Source organism: Athalia rosae, chromosome 8 (assembly GCF_917208135.1).
Source record: "Athalia rosae chromosome 8, iyAthRosa1.1, whole genome shotgun sequence".
NCBI lineage: Eukaryota > Metazoa > Arthropoda > Insecta > Hymenoptera > Athaliidae > Athalia > Athalia rosae.
The window spans coordinates 1,178,879-1,196,110 of NC_064033.1; the positions used below are offsets into that span (position 1 = coordinate 1,178,879).

The window sequence follows — 17,232 nt, forward strand, 5'->3', positions numbered from 1 at the left end:
TTTTTTTTTTATTCAATCAAATATGAAAATTTAATATAACAATTGTATTATTCAAGCATGAAAGCTGCAGCTACCATTCTCTTTATCTACAATTTTTTAAATATATTTTCATTGTTAGTCATCGTTAATGTTCTTTCGTTTCTGTATTCTTTTTTCACTTTTTACTCTTCTCGATTTTTTTTTGCAACTAGTCATTCGTCTCGTGTAACTCTTTCAACTCTCATCGTATCGATCGTGATAATTGATATAATACATCGCCTATGAATTTTTTTTCTCGTTCTCAAAGATCGTCCCGCGGTATATAATTACTAGAGTATCAACATATAGAAATTAAAGCAAGCATCTGTCTAATTCGAGTAATAAAAATTATGGGACTTGTCGATTTATTAACAAGTAACTAAATTTATTTGAAAATATCTAGGTACCTGTGATTCGAGTATGCGTGATGATTTTCTTTTTCGTTTCTTTCTCTCATGAAGTGACATGACATTTATATAGAATATGCGACAAAAGTTGGGAGAGGAAATTTGATTTCTTCTCTTCTCCCTCGTGAATACGGTTATTGTATAGTGGCGAAATATATATATTTTTTTCTTTCAATTAAATAATAATTATTAAATTATAATATTGGTATTAATAATTAAAGAAATATTTGTCGTAAAACTTATAAATGTAATAGTAGTAGTGTACATATACAATTAATAGGATATTTGCAGAGTGTCACAATTCTCTGCTGTACAGCGATTATAATTTCTTCTTTCGTTTTTTATCTTTGCCTCCCGCGCGATCAACGGTATATCGGTACAGGTATATCGAATGAATCGAGACTTACTATTCTGTTCTTTTTTTTTTATCCTTTCTTTCTTTTGATTGCAGTAATTAATTGTATCATAGGTGCAGTGAGTAAATGTTGTATTCGGTATCAAGTATACAGTGTACAGTGTGTTTGCATCGTTCAGCCTCACAACCGCGAATTGACCTGCTCCGATTTTACACGTAAGTTGCTGGTGCTGCTGTTGCTATTGCAGATCGGAGCAGAGCTAGTTCAATCCAATTATACAACCGAGTAATCGACTCGAGTTATTATACATAGCTATACACATCGGTACTTTTATACCCATATAGATATCGATATACAGGTACAAATATATATTTCTATACGTACGTGCTCCGCCACTTGGACACGTCAGCGAAATTGCATTGCGAGGTAAATTAACACGTTACTTCTTCGACATACTCGGACTTTTCGTGTGTATTAAATCTCCCATAGGGCCTCATCTCGCGTCAATAAAATTCGAAGATTTCTTTCTTATCAAATTTAAATTACCTATATTTCCAGGACGAAAATAATCTTGAAACAATTTGTGGTCTTTTTTTTTTAGTTCTCATTTATTCATTTTCTTCGCGTGGTTGTTGCGTGATTTTTCATTGCGTCCATCCCTTGGCGTAGACGACGATGACGGAGGCGATATTTCATTTTAATTGCAAGTGAGTTGAATTTGCGATCCGCGTCTATGTTTGCGAGCAGGTGGTTGTGGATTTTTTAAATTATGTTGCTTCGAGTCTAAAGCGTGTTTAGTCTCGAGTTAAGAGTTTTGGATTAATTCATATTATTTAAATTGTAAAATCATCCTACTGCAGTACGCAGCATTTACACTTGGGTTTTTTCTTCAATGTTACGTGTTCCACCTGCGACGCATCCCCTGGTCCTTGGGCCGTTACTCGACCGACCTCAACCGTCGCTGCGTTCACGCTCGTCGCCACCTGGATATGCGTAAATTCGAGGGTATAAGTCCGACGGTAGCGATTCAAATGACAATGAAGTCGTAGGAAAAAATTATAAGAAATCAAGGGTCACCTTCTCGTGCGCGGCGTGTTGATTGTTGGCGGCGTTATTGGTCGCTCCCTTGTTCGGCGTTGCGTGCGCGTTACCGTTGCCCTGATTTAGCCTCGGTGAATTCTGTTGATTGGCGAGGGTCGAGTTCAAGAGCGGACTCGCACCGGAATCGCGTTCACTCGTACCGTTCGCGGGGACTGTCGCCGCGTTCGCGACCGCTCCCGAAGTCACGGGCGTCGTTGTCTCAACGCCGGGAAGCGGCGGGGCGATTTGTCCGGGGGTCGGTGTTATCGGTTTACCCCCTTTTATCAACTCCACGATCTCGTCAGCTTCTCTCGACAGATCGCCGTCCGGCCTGAACGGATTGTCCCATCCGCTGTCGGTGCTGAAAATATGCATCGAGAGAATTTTAGAAAAATGTGCAAAAACCCAAATTCGAATATTGGTCAATATTTTACAACAGCCGCCACATAATCGTAGAATCGATCGCTGGATTATGAAGCTTTAGCTGCCGCATAGGTATGCCGAGTTCGAGTCGAACCCTCTCCCCTGTCTCTCCCCCTTGCGATCCGTTGATCGTGAAGAGACTTTAATTGGCTCGTTCCGCGTTAATTGGGAACATCAAGGGGACTGAGACAACATAGCGTTGCGTCGCGTCGCATCATATGTGCAGGCCACCCTAAATAAAAGCGTCCTGCAACATTTCGAGTCGCGTTTCGCTGTACGAATTTAAACCCCGAGTATATTTATACTTACAGATACTGACAATAGGTCGTATAGTTAGAATTGACGTAGACGGAATACACAGGTGTACGCGGGTTATTACGGTACATGACTATTCGCGCGATATGCAAATGATAAGAAACACATCACGTCGCTAGATTTCCGGTCCGCGCTTCGCCGACTTCCGATAATCATCGACGATCTCTTCGGTGTAATTCGTAATGCACGCGTAACGGTAATGTAAAACTGCAGTCGAAAGTCGCCGGGGGTAATGACACGCGTTTCAATCGAACGATTTCAACTACGAAAATCTGTAACATGTAATCGATCAACGCTAGCTCAATTAAATCTGTGTAATTTTAATTCGAATGAAAACAGAGTCTTTTTTTCTTTTAAAAATTCGATCAATCGACGATCAAACTTCGATGAATTTTTTTTTTAAGGACGGTACTGTTTGTGAGGTAAAAAGAATATACGTATATTCCTTTTATCCGCTGTGACTAGTCATATCGAATCCTCAGTTCATTCACCAAGAATTCTTGGCTCCGAAAATCAAAGAGAATCGCAGAAAGCTCGGCAAACATACGACCAAAGCCAAACACTAGTTGCACCGGGGTCCACAGGTAGCATGTGATGATTCGCGCGCAGAGTAAAAATTTGGAAAGAAAAAACAACCCCCGGCTGTTATAGAAAAGTTTTTGGGCTTTTTTTTTTTGGGGGGAGGGGGGAACGATCGGATATACCTGTTTTCATCGTCCCACGAATCCCTCGGTAGCTTGAGTACGTAGTAAACGTGTCCGCCGTGCGAAGCTGTCATTTTCATCGCGTTTGTCGCTCGGCAAGGGTTTAAAAAAAACTCGAGGTGCCGCTGCAGTTAAGGCTCAAGGGGTGGGAAGTACGGGGTGAAGAGGATAACCGCGGCGAAAGGGAATTACGAGAGAGGAAAAAAAAATTGTGGTTAAGGGTTAACGGCTCGCGTTTACCGTACAGGTCGAAGGGGACGACGACGGTTGAGAGAATCGCGCCGACTCTAGAGGGTTGCAACTCTTTTTCCCATCACTGACTCACTACCACTGCTTAGGCCAGACTTCGAAGAAATGCAGATTTCTCGCGGTTCCGACCACGGCGTCATTTCGGCGCCCGCTGTGCTTCGTATTTATACCGCGTGCATCGAAGTGAGAGCGAAGAAGAATCGCGCTTGCAAGTTCCACTTCGATTGGAATTTAATGTTACATATTTCGAGTCGGTAGTTTTTAATTCATTGATATTCGGAGAAGCACAGTTTTTTTTTAACACGGTTTTACACACGCACGCACCGCGCCGATGATTACGATTTTATTATCACAGTTTAACGTTGGCTCGCACATGTGCGGCGAACAAACTTCGAGTTGCACAGAAACCGCGCGTCATTCACCACCCACACGATTCTAAAATAGATTATTAATTACCGCCGCTCGCACACATCAGCTGAATTAAATTTCTACACCTGACCTTACGTGTAATTTTACTAAGTTCGCTGTTACGTATACACAGCTTTAGGTACACGCAGTACGAATTGCGATGATTTCACGTGATTTCGAACGAATCGATACGAATATTTTCGTACTTAACGACGAAAGCTTGGAAAAAGCTCCGGCGACAGTGCGAAAAACGTTACAGTTGCAGGGATAAACTGGACCATGTGCGATAGTTGGGAGTGTATTTTATCGAACCCGCGGCTCTGGTCCGTCGTCGTTTGTCCCCCTGTCCTCAGTTCTTCGATATTCTATTCCTAACTTTGCCCCACCTCTGGCTTTGCGCGAGTTTCCTCCCCCGCCGCGGCTGGTTATACCCGAACGTGTATACGGCATACGTGTACGACGTACGTACGTACGTGTAGCGGTCGTCGCGACGCCCCAGATTCGTAAATTTTTTTTTTCTTTTCTTTATTCTCTTCTTCGTTTTTTTTTTTTTTTATTTCAAAGTAGTTCCGACGTATGTAAGTCGCCGCTTCGACGTCACACCGGTACCACGTATGGTGGTCGCACACGCTCCGTCGTCATCGCATCGCGTGCGATGAACGTTAGCAGCACATTTGTGTAAAAGAGGAAAAAAGGAAAAAACGATTTTCCAGTTCTGTAACGTGCGTGGAGGAATTCAGCGACAGCCCCCTCCTACGTCGCGTCGTTGGTATACTCGTGTACATGTATTTATAACGAACGCGTAAATTACACGTACAGTCGAATAAATGCCTCCGCGCGAATTTCGGATGTATAGGAACTCGTTCGTAGTTCGTTCCGGGTCGAGGTCAGCCGATTCGTTTTGCCGTTTCTCCCGTTCCGAAACACAACGTAACTAAAGTCATATCGTATGTGGCTTATTAATAAACTAGAACGTGGGCCGCGGTTCGAACCGCGAAATTCTCGTCGCGGTTATACACGTACGCTTTCTGTTTCCCTCGATGCCGATGAGGATTTTGCTATTGCTATTTTGCTGTTGTCCGAATGAGTCATCGAAGAGAACCGTTCGTTTTCTTCCAGTGAACTCATCGCTCAATTTATATAAACTTGTTTACGTTGTTTCTGTACCATGCAGAAATGATTGCGAGGCTAACTCCGCGCACAGATGTGTACCTACGTTACGTCGTATCTTTTTGTTCATTCAATGGATATATTTTCTAATCTAATGGTGGGGAGATCGAGATATTTAATTTGGCACCGCTGAAGTTTACCCGCTTACATAGTCGCCGACGACGACGGGATATAAATCCGCGTTAATCGCGAACAGCTACCGGTATACAAGCGACATCCCAACGCAGGAAGTTGGGGGGAACAAATAAAATGAAAAGAAACGTTGCAGGGTTTTTTTTGTTGTCGGGATTATTACACCTCGTTTTCTCGATGGTTTCGGTAAATCGTTACACACGTGCATACGCGTATGACGACTCCATGTAATATACGCGTACGTTACGCAACGGATATAGGAGGTATAGGTGCGGATGTTGACACAGGCCGCGAACGAGCTTTCGACCTTGTCGTTGTATAATTACCGTCTAGTTTTATATGCTTCCGGGATAATCAGCGACGACCTATATGCATGCGGTGCACCGCAATTTTGAGATAAAGAATGGAAAAAAAAAAAATAACAACCGTTTGATAGAAAAGGAAAAGGAAATTGGCGTCGGAAGATGTATATTGTATCAGCGTTTTATTTTTTCTCATATCGATGGAATGTAGCTACGTGCGATACACCGCGATAAAATTGACGGTTGGCCAGTAGTTGGTCATGGGAAAAGATTTCGATGACCAGCGAGTTTTATTGCAGATCGTTATTGGGAGCAAAAGATCATCGGATTCTTTATTGAATCAATGATCGGATGAAGAACGAAGTGATGTAGTTCGATTATATTTGATAAAAAATTTGCACCCGGCGTAAAAATCGGAGACACTGATGATTGGAAAAAATCGAGAGATTTCGAACGGCGGTTGTACTTGTTCATACAGTGAACCGATGATTTGAGATTTTTATATTCGATTGTACGGATCCACGTCTTCCACGATATTCATGTTACGTTATCCATATTCAAATTGTATCTGATACGGTTGATTTTCGATTACTTTTAACCCGGTTCATCGTCATTTATACACTCGGCGTTGCTACAGTGGCACGCGAGGAGGAGGAGGCAAATTCAACCGAACATCTCCTTCCTTCCTTTCAGGTGCAATTGCACACGGTGACTGCGACTACGTGCATCACGAACGGAGGTGCAGCTATAGTCTATTCACCTGGTCCCACCCGCACCCACCTCCGACTCCGTCTCCACCTTTACCTCCGCCCCCCTCATCCCCCTTGCTCCCCTTATCGTTATACCGTCCGTTGCTGCATCGATCCCGCGTCTCTGGTTCCAGTAGCGTACAAACCGTATTGTCACCCCTGCCGCCCCGACGCCCTATTTTTTTTTTCACGCTCCTATTTCCACCAAAAACCGCAACTTTCTCCGCACGCGTAGAGATAGAAAAGTTGGCAGGTCGGTCGTACGGGTTTTTTTATTTTTTTATTTTTACGGGTGTAAACTTTTGGTATCCGTCGCATGAAATTCATCCGATTGAGAGAGAGAGAGAGAGAGATGAAAAATTGATTACAAGCCGTGTAATAATGATCTAGAGAAAATTCTGACGGAGGGATCATTTGACGTGTGATTTACCGCAACACGACAGGCGCAGGGTACTCATTACAACCGCAATTTATTCATGATTTTTCAGTATATTATACCGAATAACATGTAACATAGATTGGTGGGCACAGCGACTAGCTGCTTTTGCTGCTGCTGCTGCTGCTGCAACCACCGTGAGGAGAGAAACTCGTTGCGCAAGCGCCAGTAGGGCGAAATAGGTGTACCGTACCGTACCTAGGTGTACGATCAAAGGACCCTACAGTCCATCCTATGTTCAACCCTCACCGCAATTTTTTTCTTCACTTTAAACCTTCGTACTAATTTCTGTGATTCGATTTTTATTTTATCGCGCTTCACGTACGAAGATTTTTCACGGGGTGTGCGATACACGGATACGTACTTTAGACGGTGTGCATCTCGGCATATGAGGCCGCCATTTTTTAGTCAGCTTGAATTCTTCTTATCGAATGTACAATATAACGATGCTTTTGTAAATAATCAGCCTTCGTACAAGTATAACTTACGAGGTTATCAATGTTGAGATTTTTTAAACACGTCCGTGACGTGATTTTTATTTTACGTAGAAACGAATAATTTCTGATCAGTCGTTTACTTCGTATTTCTTTTACGATCGATGCAGGGATGATTTTTCGATATAACAAACCTGATCTGCGTGTGATAGGTGGGCGTTGTGTGCTCCGTATGGGTCGTTAGTAATTCCGCGGGACTGGTTGCCATCGTGCGATTATTGTGAAGGTGTAGGTCGTCGAGGTCCGACGTTACAGGTTCCAACAAAAGGACGCCCGGCGTCGAAGGGCAGGGCGTCGGTTCCAGGAGCGAGACTCGCACTCTCTCTCTACCCTCGCTGTAAATAAAAAACGTACAGATTATGCGATCGGATCGTGAGATTTGCGTTGAATTTCGCGTAAACGGTGGATCACCTGTACGATCCACCAACGCGCCCTCCACCCCCGACGTGAATCGTTGAAAAATCACAACGATAATTTATATATTAGCTCGGACAGGCGATCGCGTATACAAAGTTTACTTGTTCCCTTAGAATGTGAAACTCGACGATGGTACAGTAACCCCTTTGTGCGAGTCAGTTATGTAGATATTTTAAATATCGTGCGCGGATATCGAGTACAATGGTGTACCTGTCTCTCCACGGTATGCCGTGGATAATCGAAAGAAAAAGATATAATTATGTAATACCCGGTGGTTGTAAGATGGAGCTATTTTTTTTTTTTTTTTCTTCCTTCTCTTGAGACGTGTTTGAATAATTTTTTCTTTTCTTTTTTTTTTTTACTCGATATACCGATACGTACATGTAGGTCGAGGTTTTTGTCACATTTGGACATCGGATCATAGGTGTGTATGGGCTGTACGCGCACGTTGCTAGGGTAGAGCTGGGTTACCTTTATACTCGCGGCATCGATCTCAGCTTCTCGGCGCCAACCTGTCCTTATTTGCTACTTATACATACGATCGACGAAACTTCATAGAAGGATGAAAATAAAGGTGAAATATATGGAGAAACCGCTACGTATGTTACACCCATTTCGCAAAAGTTATTTGACTTTTTTTCGCGAGAGGTGAAATTTTATTCGTACGTCCAAAGAACGAGATATGATCGTCCGCGTTGCACGGCTCGTGAAGAGAAAAAAACTGCAGCCAATGTCCCGATATACGCGTTTTTATATAACCACGCTATTCCGTACCTTTTGACTACCTGTGCAGCGAGGATCTCGAATCAGAGTTTCGTTAGCCTCGGGCAACTGCCCAAAGAAATCGAGCCGGAGCAAAAAGTTAGACGAACGTTCCTAAGTCTGACTCATCACGCATTTCACACCGTTACACAGTCGGGATCATAGTTTCGACGGTCTGTCGAAAGGGCCTGGGGGTAGCGAATTATTATCTTCTAGTATTTCGATAAAATAAATTTATTACCCTCAGGTATGCGAATCTTGATGATAAATAATAGGATAAAAATCCGATCTATTCGTTGAGCCTTTGGATCGGAATTTCGATGGATATTATACGTGTAACGGGGTTATACGGTTAGTTGTTCTTGACGAACCCCCGTCAAGATGTTAGTAACGTGGGATGACGAGGATGCCGCAGACTGCGGGTTACTCCATTTACATTTTTTTTCTACTTTTTTTTTTTTTTCATTCCTCGTTCTTTTCAACGTCGGTTTTTAGTTGAGCGACACTGACAACCCACGCAAAGTATTAAACGAGACGACGACGGTGGTGTATGGCAGACGCGCGGGGGGGAACGGAACGGAGCTCAATTGCTGCAGTAATTTAGATTACATCATGCCCACTACTCTTACAAGACGTCGCGAGTTTCGTAGAGTGCGTGAGGCCGGAGACGCGTCGTCGTTGCGTCTTCGTATGTACATACGTACGTACCTACGTTGTTTTACCCCGACCGACCGACCGATCGCCAGTTTCTCGTTACGCACATTTGTACTTTTGCTCTTCGTGGAGCAGAAAGCAAAAAGAATGAATAAAAAACGACTTTCGACATAACTTTCACCGTTACGAGCGAGCGATTCGACGAGCGTCCGTTGAAAAGTACCTCGAACCCTGCGGAGTGGTGTGTAGGTAGGATTGTCCGACGATCATTTACACAACCGTGACCGTCCGTAAAATTCGGTAACGATCGGACAACGTATACGATTACGAACGGACCTGCTGCTGCTGCTGCTCGTCCGGCGCGACGCGGCGCATCAACGACGAGAGATAACTACAATCCCACTATCCGCGGAATTTTTGTCGCTAATGAGCCGAAATTGAGATCAAGTGATTCTCCACCCTTCGCTCCACCGTATCCGTCTTCCACGCCTGATGCATCATATCCACCTATATATTTTCCCAGTTAATGTATTCATCGCGAGATCGCGACGACGACGACGACGACGACGAAGAGCCCCGCCCGGCTGCTTCAAAAAATAATATTCACCTCGCGCATGTGAAATCAGATGATCTTGTAGCGCGAAAAAATATTCTACGCCGTTACCGAGCTACTGCTGCTGCTGCTGCACTCGAGCGAGGTAGTCTAATGCTCTAAAGACCAGGTGACAATGAGGCGACGCGACGCCTGCCTCCGATGCATACCTGCGCTCGTATACCCGTCGTACGTTGTTCGGGTATATCGCCTACCTGCGCGAATGTTGGTTTCCCCTACTCACACACACGCCCGTAACGTGACCCAACCTAATCTACGTAAGAAATTCGACCTTGAATTTTCCCAGGGTGTGTCTAGGACGACATTACTCACGCGGTAACTCGCCAGATATCCATGTGGCTCGCGTATAGCCGTACATAGGTACGATTTTATGGGTATGTATTTCGCCGCTAGATAACATCTGTCTGGTTCAATTTTAAATTGAATTAGTATTCCTCATTTTTCGATCGATTTCCCGGGGGGTAGTCCAAAATTTTCCGATCCAATATACCTCGTATCGTAGATTGAGAAAAATTTACGCGTCCACGGTCAAACCTACCTGTCTAGTTTTTTTTTTTTTCTCTTGTTCTTTTTCAATATGTCGTAATCGCGGACGACGTAATACGTCGTTATCTGCACGTAACTCACACATGTGTACCGCACACGTTTCCTCCTCGTTCAAACGTGAGACCGGTGAGACGTTACTTTGAATTTTTTTTTTTTAATCAAAAGTTGTACGTCTACGTGTAGCATTGATATCCATATTATGTGTATATAGCAGCCCTCGGTAATAGACCGGTCGCTCCGAATACGTGTTCGCGATAAGTAAAGTCTCGAAGCTCGTTTCGTAGCAGTCAGCTGCATGAAGTAGCGGCGTAATTCTTAGGTATTATACGTACGTACATGCACCGCGCATACATACATACATACACAGAACATAATAATGTGTACCTATGTGTTGTTGCCCTGATCAAACTATCCAAGTGTGACACCGCAGCAGTATCTTGCCTCTCCAGCAGCACTAGCGACTGACTACTCTTGGAACATGAGAAGCTGTTCGGTTCATTCTCTACCTATACCTATAGACCGTACAGTATATTCTGACTCTTTTCGTCTTATTCTTTTCTCTCTCCATCTTTCTCTCTCTCATCTGGCTAAGGGAGGCGAAAAGAGTCGCATGACTCGCTGTGCCTTCTTTACTCTCCTCTTACGTCCCCGTTTCTTCTTTAGGACGGGTTTTGTCTCATCCAAAAAGAAAGAAATAAAACAAAAAAAAAAAAGAGAGAAACTCGCGCCCAGGGTTCGAATGTCTGCGTCGCTTCGTTATATGTGTAATGTTATTTCTTGCGTCGAGAGAATCGCACTAAGAAATTATCGGAGAAAAAGTATTCGGCGTACCGCGGCGCGCGACCGTCCGTACGAAGGACAATGGGATTTTTTCGACGTTAGGAAAACGTAGGGGAAAAGGGAGGGAACGGTTATCCTCGTGAAATATCGAAACTTCTGGGGAGAGGGCTGACTTTGCGTTGCTTCGAAAATGAGACGAGGAAAAGGGACGAGGGATACTGCGCACATACCTGATTTATGGGATGAGAATTGTAATTCGAAGGGATGGGGCGAAATGCGTTTCACAATTTCTACCTAAGAGGAAAGTTTTCCGTAGCGTAGAATCTGCGCAGCGTCGCATCGCCATATATACCCATGGTCCACCGATCCACTCTCGCTGGACGGATTGTACCAGGTATAACTTTTCTCAGGCACACGCGTTTCTTCGAAAACTTTTGCTACGCTTTAGGGCTGTCGCTACTGGTCGAAAAGAAAACGTTATACAATTCGATTGTGTGAAATTCTTTTTCTTAAAAAAACAAAATTACGGTAGTCTGTATAAATCCCGTTAGAATTTTTTAACCCAACGATCAGATTTAAAGCGCTCGCTACGTGTTTCTGACGTCACCCATAGATGTACGTGTGCAGCGTTTGTGATCAAAATTTTATAATAAACCTGAGGAATTACAATTGCTTCGTACGCAACGATCTTTATTTTATTTGCAAATTGTTTTTTTTTTTTTCTTGTTTTTTTTTTGGTTTTTTTCCTCGGTTGTAGATTTGCTCGAGTATGAGATTATATCAATTCGTGTTGGAGTGGGTTCAATATAAGATTGGAGGAAAGTGCGAGGTGACGTCACTATTCAAGGTCTGCACCACCATCGTTGAAACCTGCAAATGATGAAACGGGAATGCCGTCATCGCGATAAAATGAAAAATAATCCACTAAAAGATTATACGGCAAGGGTAATGGGTCGTGTTAACTATAGTCTCTGTAGTCCCGCGATTTAATTAATTATTTTCGAAAAGGATCGATGAAATATTTGATTTTATTTTAATTAGGATCGATGAACTATACTAACGCGTGGATATTCGAAACCGCGAATTTTTCATGTGCAGGATTTGACTTTTTTTTCGTTCACTCTTATCGCAGATATTATTGCATCGACTGTGGGTCGGTTTTGTTCGGGAGTTTTTATTCAACTCAATCTGGGAAAGCTATGTACACAGGAAGATCGTTTGGCGTTAACCTAGTTTTCATACTCTTCTTCTTTGGCTAGCCGTATCAAGGAGATCTTTTTTTCTACTGAGGATATCGGGGATAGAGTGGGGATGGAGATTGTGACATTTTCATATAATGGTTGGATGACTGTGGGCATATATAAAGCGCCTTTGACAGCTGGGCACGATAACCAGTCGGTTGGAAATATAGGGACTCAATTTGCGTTCGCATCCGATTCGTTGAATTTGAGAAAAAAAAATATTAATCAACGAAATAAAAGCGACGATAAAATTGGTGAAGAAAATTTCATTATAATTCGAACGATTGGGAGAATTTTTCCGTGTTTGATTCTCATAGGATAAAGTTGGATATATTTTAGATTTTTGTTCGAAGCGGATTTTACTCTCTAAATTAATGATGAACGCATCTGGTGTATAATATTGCTATATTAGTTTATACGCCCTCGCACGCGCTCGATATGAAAATGTATACAGTTTTCTATCTACACAAGCTGTCTATAGGTCATCCGAGAGTCTGAAAATTATCGGGTTTCGTGTTAAACCGTCGATGACGAAGCTCAGAAAAATCTTTAGTTACTTATACACAAACTCGTATAGGTGTATATCTTGAACGAACTTCTCTTATTCGATTCATCGATAACTCAACACGCGTACAATATCCATCAATACGTTCAATGTAATCGGCTGTTTTTTAATCTCATGTATATTTATGGAATTATTTTCTTTTCTTCAATGTACACAAAAGCGTGTCAGGGAAATGTGAAAACGTCGCGTTACATCCACGTGGAATTTTTTCTCTTTTTTTAATCTCTTTAACTGAGATGGCGAGAGAACAAAATTCTCGCTGCCTAGGACTGGGTGAACGAACTCATTTTGCGAGTGAATATCGAGAAGAAAAAAAAAAAAATTGAAACGATCATCTCGCGTAATGCATTCGTAATAGCGAAAGCAGGGTTTTAGGTACAAAGTGTACCAGGTTTTTGGCTCTTTGACAATTAAAACACCTCAGACGTTATAGCGTAGAGCGAAGCGAAAGCATGGCGGTAGCAGAAAACGGGAAACGAGTCCAAAGGGGTGCCGAATTATGTGTCAAGATGGCGCGTATCCATAGCAACCTAAACTATACCGGAATTTTACGCGTTTTTTTTTTTATTCCCGCAGGCAATCAGCTTGCGAAATCGTCCCTCTGATATCTGTCCAAAAATCTTCTTCATTTATCGAGAGATTAAAATCGTTCGCTGATGATTTCGATAATGACCGACTCTATACTTTTTATTTCAAAAACCTTCGGGGAAATTCTTTTGTCTCTCGTTACAAATGCGTTGGGAGAGGGTAGCTGCGACTGGACGGAACCCCTTTGCTTTCCTGGCTGCTCATTCGTTTCACCTACATGCCTTAATACCCTGAGGGAACCCTAGGAGGAAATTACCGCGAGCGCTCTCTCGTAAACGTCGATCACTTGCTGCTGCTACTACCGCCTGCATTGTACTGTGCCGCTACCGATGTTGCTGGCAATCGAGCGACACCAGATTACACGTATCCAGGCCTATATTGTATGGATAATAAGTAGATATGCATTCGTTATCGTGATCGTATGTGTGTCCATGCGGAATTCGAAAGAGATTTTTGCAACACATAAAATACTGCTCCGAAATATGCGGACTGACGACGACAGACTCTGATACGAAAGCGTCGACATTCAGATTAGCGAAGAATGATCTATAATTGTAATTATAATTTTTTTTTTTTTTTCTTCATCTGTAGGAAATGTGAAATTTTTATTGCGATACCAATTGCATCTACGTACCTCTATGCGAATGGTTGAAGATCCTTTTATAATTAGAAATAGAAAAAGTGCGGGAAATCCCAAATTGATGGAAGATGTTTCGATAAAGATGAATTGATGCGGTATCTTTTTTTTTTGCTGAAGTGGGAGGGGTGACACGGTGCAAAGTTTTTTTGATCACAAAAATTAAAAATAATATAAAAAAAGATAAGAAAACCGTGTGCGCGAAATCGAACGCGATTAGACGAACGAAAAAAAACTTAACGATACATAGGTATTACGTATATCTATGAAAATTTGTATATAATTATATATTTATCACACGCGATTATTTCGGAGCACCTTTTTTTTACGTGTATATATATGAAGATGCAATGAATTGCAAAAGTTTGAGAATTTTTGAATTAACTTCTAGTATTTATTTTTTTTTTTCCAAATTTTTTTTTTCCCCTTTTTACATCGAAATCTTGACTCGCACTTTGAAGGGTTGAAAAAAAAATTATTTTGAGACAAGACAAACTTATAGCGAGCAGCGTCAAGCCAGACCTGCAGGGTCGGACTGAAGCTCTTTGGCCAATGTAAAAGCATACCACGCCTGCGTTATTTTATGCTTCTAAAGACGACCGTACCGGCGCCACCTGATGGACTTTGATACATATGTATTGCGTGTATATAGTAAAAAAAATATATACATATATACATGTGTATATAAGTGACATTTCTACCCGTCCAGAAACTCCCTACGCATCGAATTGCGTGTCATGTCGATCGACGACCGCTACGGACGAACTGCGCGCGAATCCCGATAGTTTCTCAAATTTTATTGCAATCGAAATACGCATAAGCTTACAGTTTTCAATTGCATGAAAAATTATGCAAATCATTCGACGTTGTATCTAATTTTTTATCTTGGTTTTCAATTTCCGATACCGCGCGTTTGATCTAACTTCTCTTTCTAAGTACAATTTTTTTTCCGAACTGAAAACTACAGCTGTAATAGATTTGGAAAATTGGATTAGCACGTATTCATTAATTGGAACTGTATTGGTTTTAGGTCAGATTTAAACTATTGGAGTATCGATTGAAATCCAGTTCGTTCGTGTTAGTCTTTCAATCTACTTTGACTCAATTCTTTCTCAATAAACTGGGGAAAAACTTTTAATTCGATTAGCATAAACTAGTTTATCGAATTCCGAGGAATTCCTCGTGATTGTTCTGTATGTAGGCATGCAGGGTATGGTTTTGCAATGGCAAACGGATTTTATACGACTCTCACAGGCGTTTAGAATCGAAAGTAAGAATTATCTATGACAGAAAACGAAAAATTTCAATTGGCGAACTGCTGCACATCTGTGAAAAAAAAAAATAATTCTCAAACAATCGTTCAACCAAATAAACACGACGGCGCACGTGAACGACAATTTAATAAATCCCGTTCTCATAACGTCAGGCACGTGGGCCATATAAATTAAACGGAGAATTAGCGTGAATCATTAAACTGGCAGGGGTGGGTGGTGCGATAAGGTTGGTATTTTTCCAACCGGTTGCAAACTTCTGACAGACCGAGTGCTGCAACTCCTGCGTCAACAATTTGGTGATTCAGAAAACTCTCTTGTGTTCATCGTTGGTACGTGTACGTATGCACGATACGAATTAAGAAAATATAGTTATGTTATCCTCGTTATTTCGTCTACTAGAGTGTTGGTGCAGTAGCGCAACTCGAATACATACGAGTCACATAAAAGCTGGAACTACGCAACTGGTTGCATGCCAGATGGATATTATTATACGTCAGATATAGAGAAGGCCAAAGAATGAAAAAAGGTATCATCACCTCACGTACAAACAGAGGAAAAATAGCGTACAAATTGCATCGTATATGAAAAAAAATACAAGAGTAGGATTTTCTCATTTTTATCCGTCTCGTCTGAAATAGATTTGAAAATGTTACACTCTACCTTTCGTATTAAAAGTCTTTAGGGATCAGAATTTCGATTTAGGGGGGCTGATTTCGGGCGGTGAACATTCAAAGAACTCCGAGATATGCTATGCCGTAGGTTATTATTAGAAACTTGTGCGGACTGTTACTCTGCATTTCTTTCGAATCAACCAACGTTCGGTTCAGGTTTTTTTCCCTTTTTCCTCGGTCTCGTTATTTTATTTTAGTTTTTATTTTTTCTCTACGGTATTAACAACTCCCCTGAGCTTCTGCAGAGCTTGCAGGAGACCGGTGCACCGGGTGCAGCAGAACGTGTAAATAAGCGGCTTGTAAATACAGCCAATAACTCGATGACATAGGGTCAGGGATAACTACGATTTAGAAATTGTATCGGCTCACTTGAATAATTCCTTCAAAATTTTTCCTTGGTTCTATCATTTTTTTTTTTGTTTAATTAAAAATCCTTTTTTTTTTCATTCTCTCGTTGAATACCAGAGTTATAGAAATGCAATTGCGAATATACTACGCGTGTACACGTAGAACTCTCGTCTTTGACTATAAAACGCGCTTATCGTGGCGTATCAGTTTATCGGCAATCGTTCCCCTCATAACTCATACATTGAGAACGACTTGTTAGTCGGTTTCATGTTTACAGAGACCAAGTTCGCTATTGTAATGATTATTTAATTTTTTCCTCCAGAGGTAGATTAATTAATCAATCGTACATGTTAATTATTTTCTCATTATATGCTTGATTAACGTGGGACAAAATGTATTTCCATCGAATGTATCGAATCTGGGATCTTACTCCGATTCGATAATTTCTCTTTCGAACCGGTGGTGAAATTTTCTTCACCACTACCGTAGAGCCACACGACGGTCGTCACGTCCGAGTCGAATAATAAGCAACGATCGTGCTCTGAATCTCTCGAGGCTACTTATCGTCATCGGCACGACGTCTAACTGTATACAGTGTAACGGAAGATCATTGAAAAAATAATGAAAAATAGTTACGATAAAAATAATCTTGCCTAAAAATTAATCGCTAGATCGTTTATTCCGCGCGTAACAGATACGAGACTCGGTGGGCTTGTCTGTCCCACTGACTGACTGACTGACTGACTAGAGCGTGTCTATGTAAACGCACTTCAAAGAGTAAAGCTTAATAAATTTTTGTTTCGTCATCGCTGAATGTGGGACAACGAGGGCGGTAGGGAATATATCAGTGAACTCGACAGCTCACACCACACGAACGCTGGTTGCAGTTACAC

General features: G+C 41.9%; 1 protein-coding gene across 5 annotated transcripts in view; it reads right to left on the reverse strand.

The window, feature by feature from the left end:
- Positions 1-454: 454 nt before the first annotated feature.
- LOC105692389 overlaps positions 455-17,232 on the reverse strand; it is a 36,606-nt gene continuing 19,828 nt past the window's right edge. For all 5 annotated transcript variants that reach the window (XM_048659634.1, XM_012411556.3, XM_048659635.1 and 2 more), the window contains exons 4-6: positions 7,378-7,578; positions 1,859-2,222; positions 455-1,764 (exon numbers count right to left, since the gene is read on the reverse strand). In XM_048659634.1, coding sequence (XP_048515591.1) covers positions 1,633-1,764; positions 1,859-2,222; positions 7,378-7,578 — 697 coding nt within the window. In that variant the 3' untranslated portion in view covers positions 455-1,632. The remainder of the gene's footprint in view (positions 1,765-1,858; positions 2,223-7,377; positions 7,579-17,232) is intronic.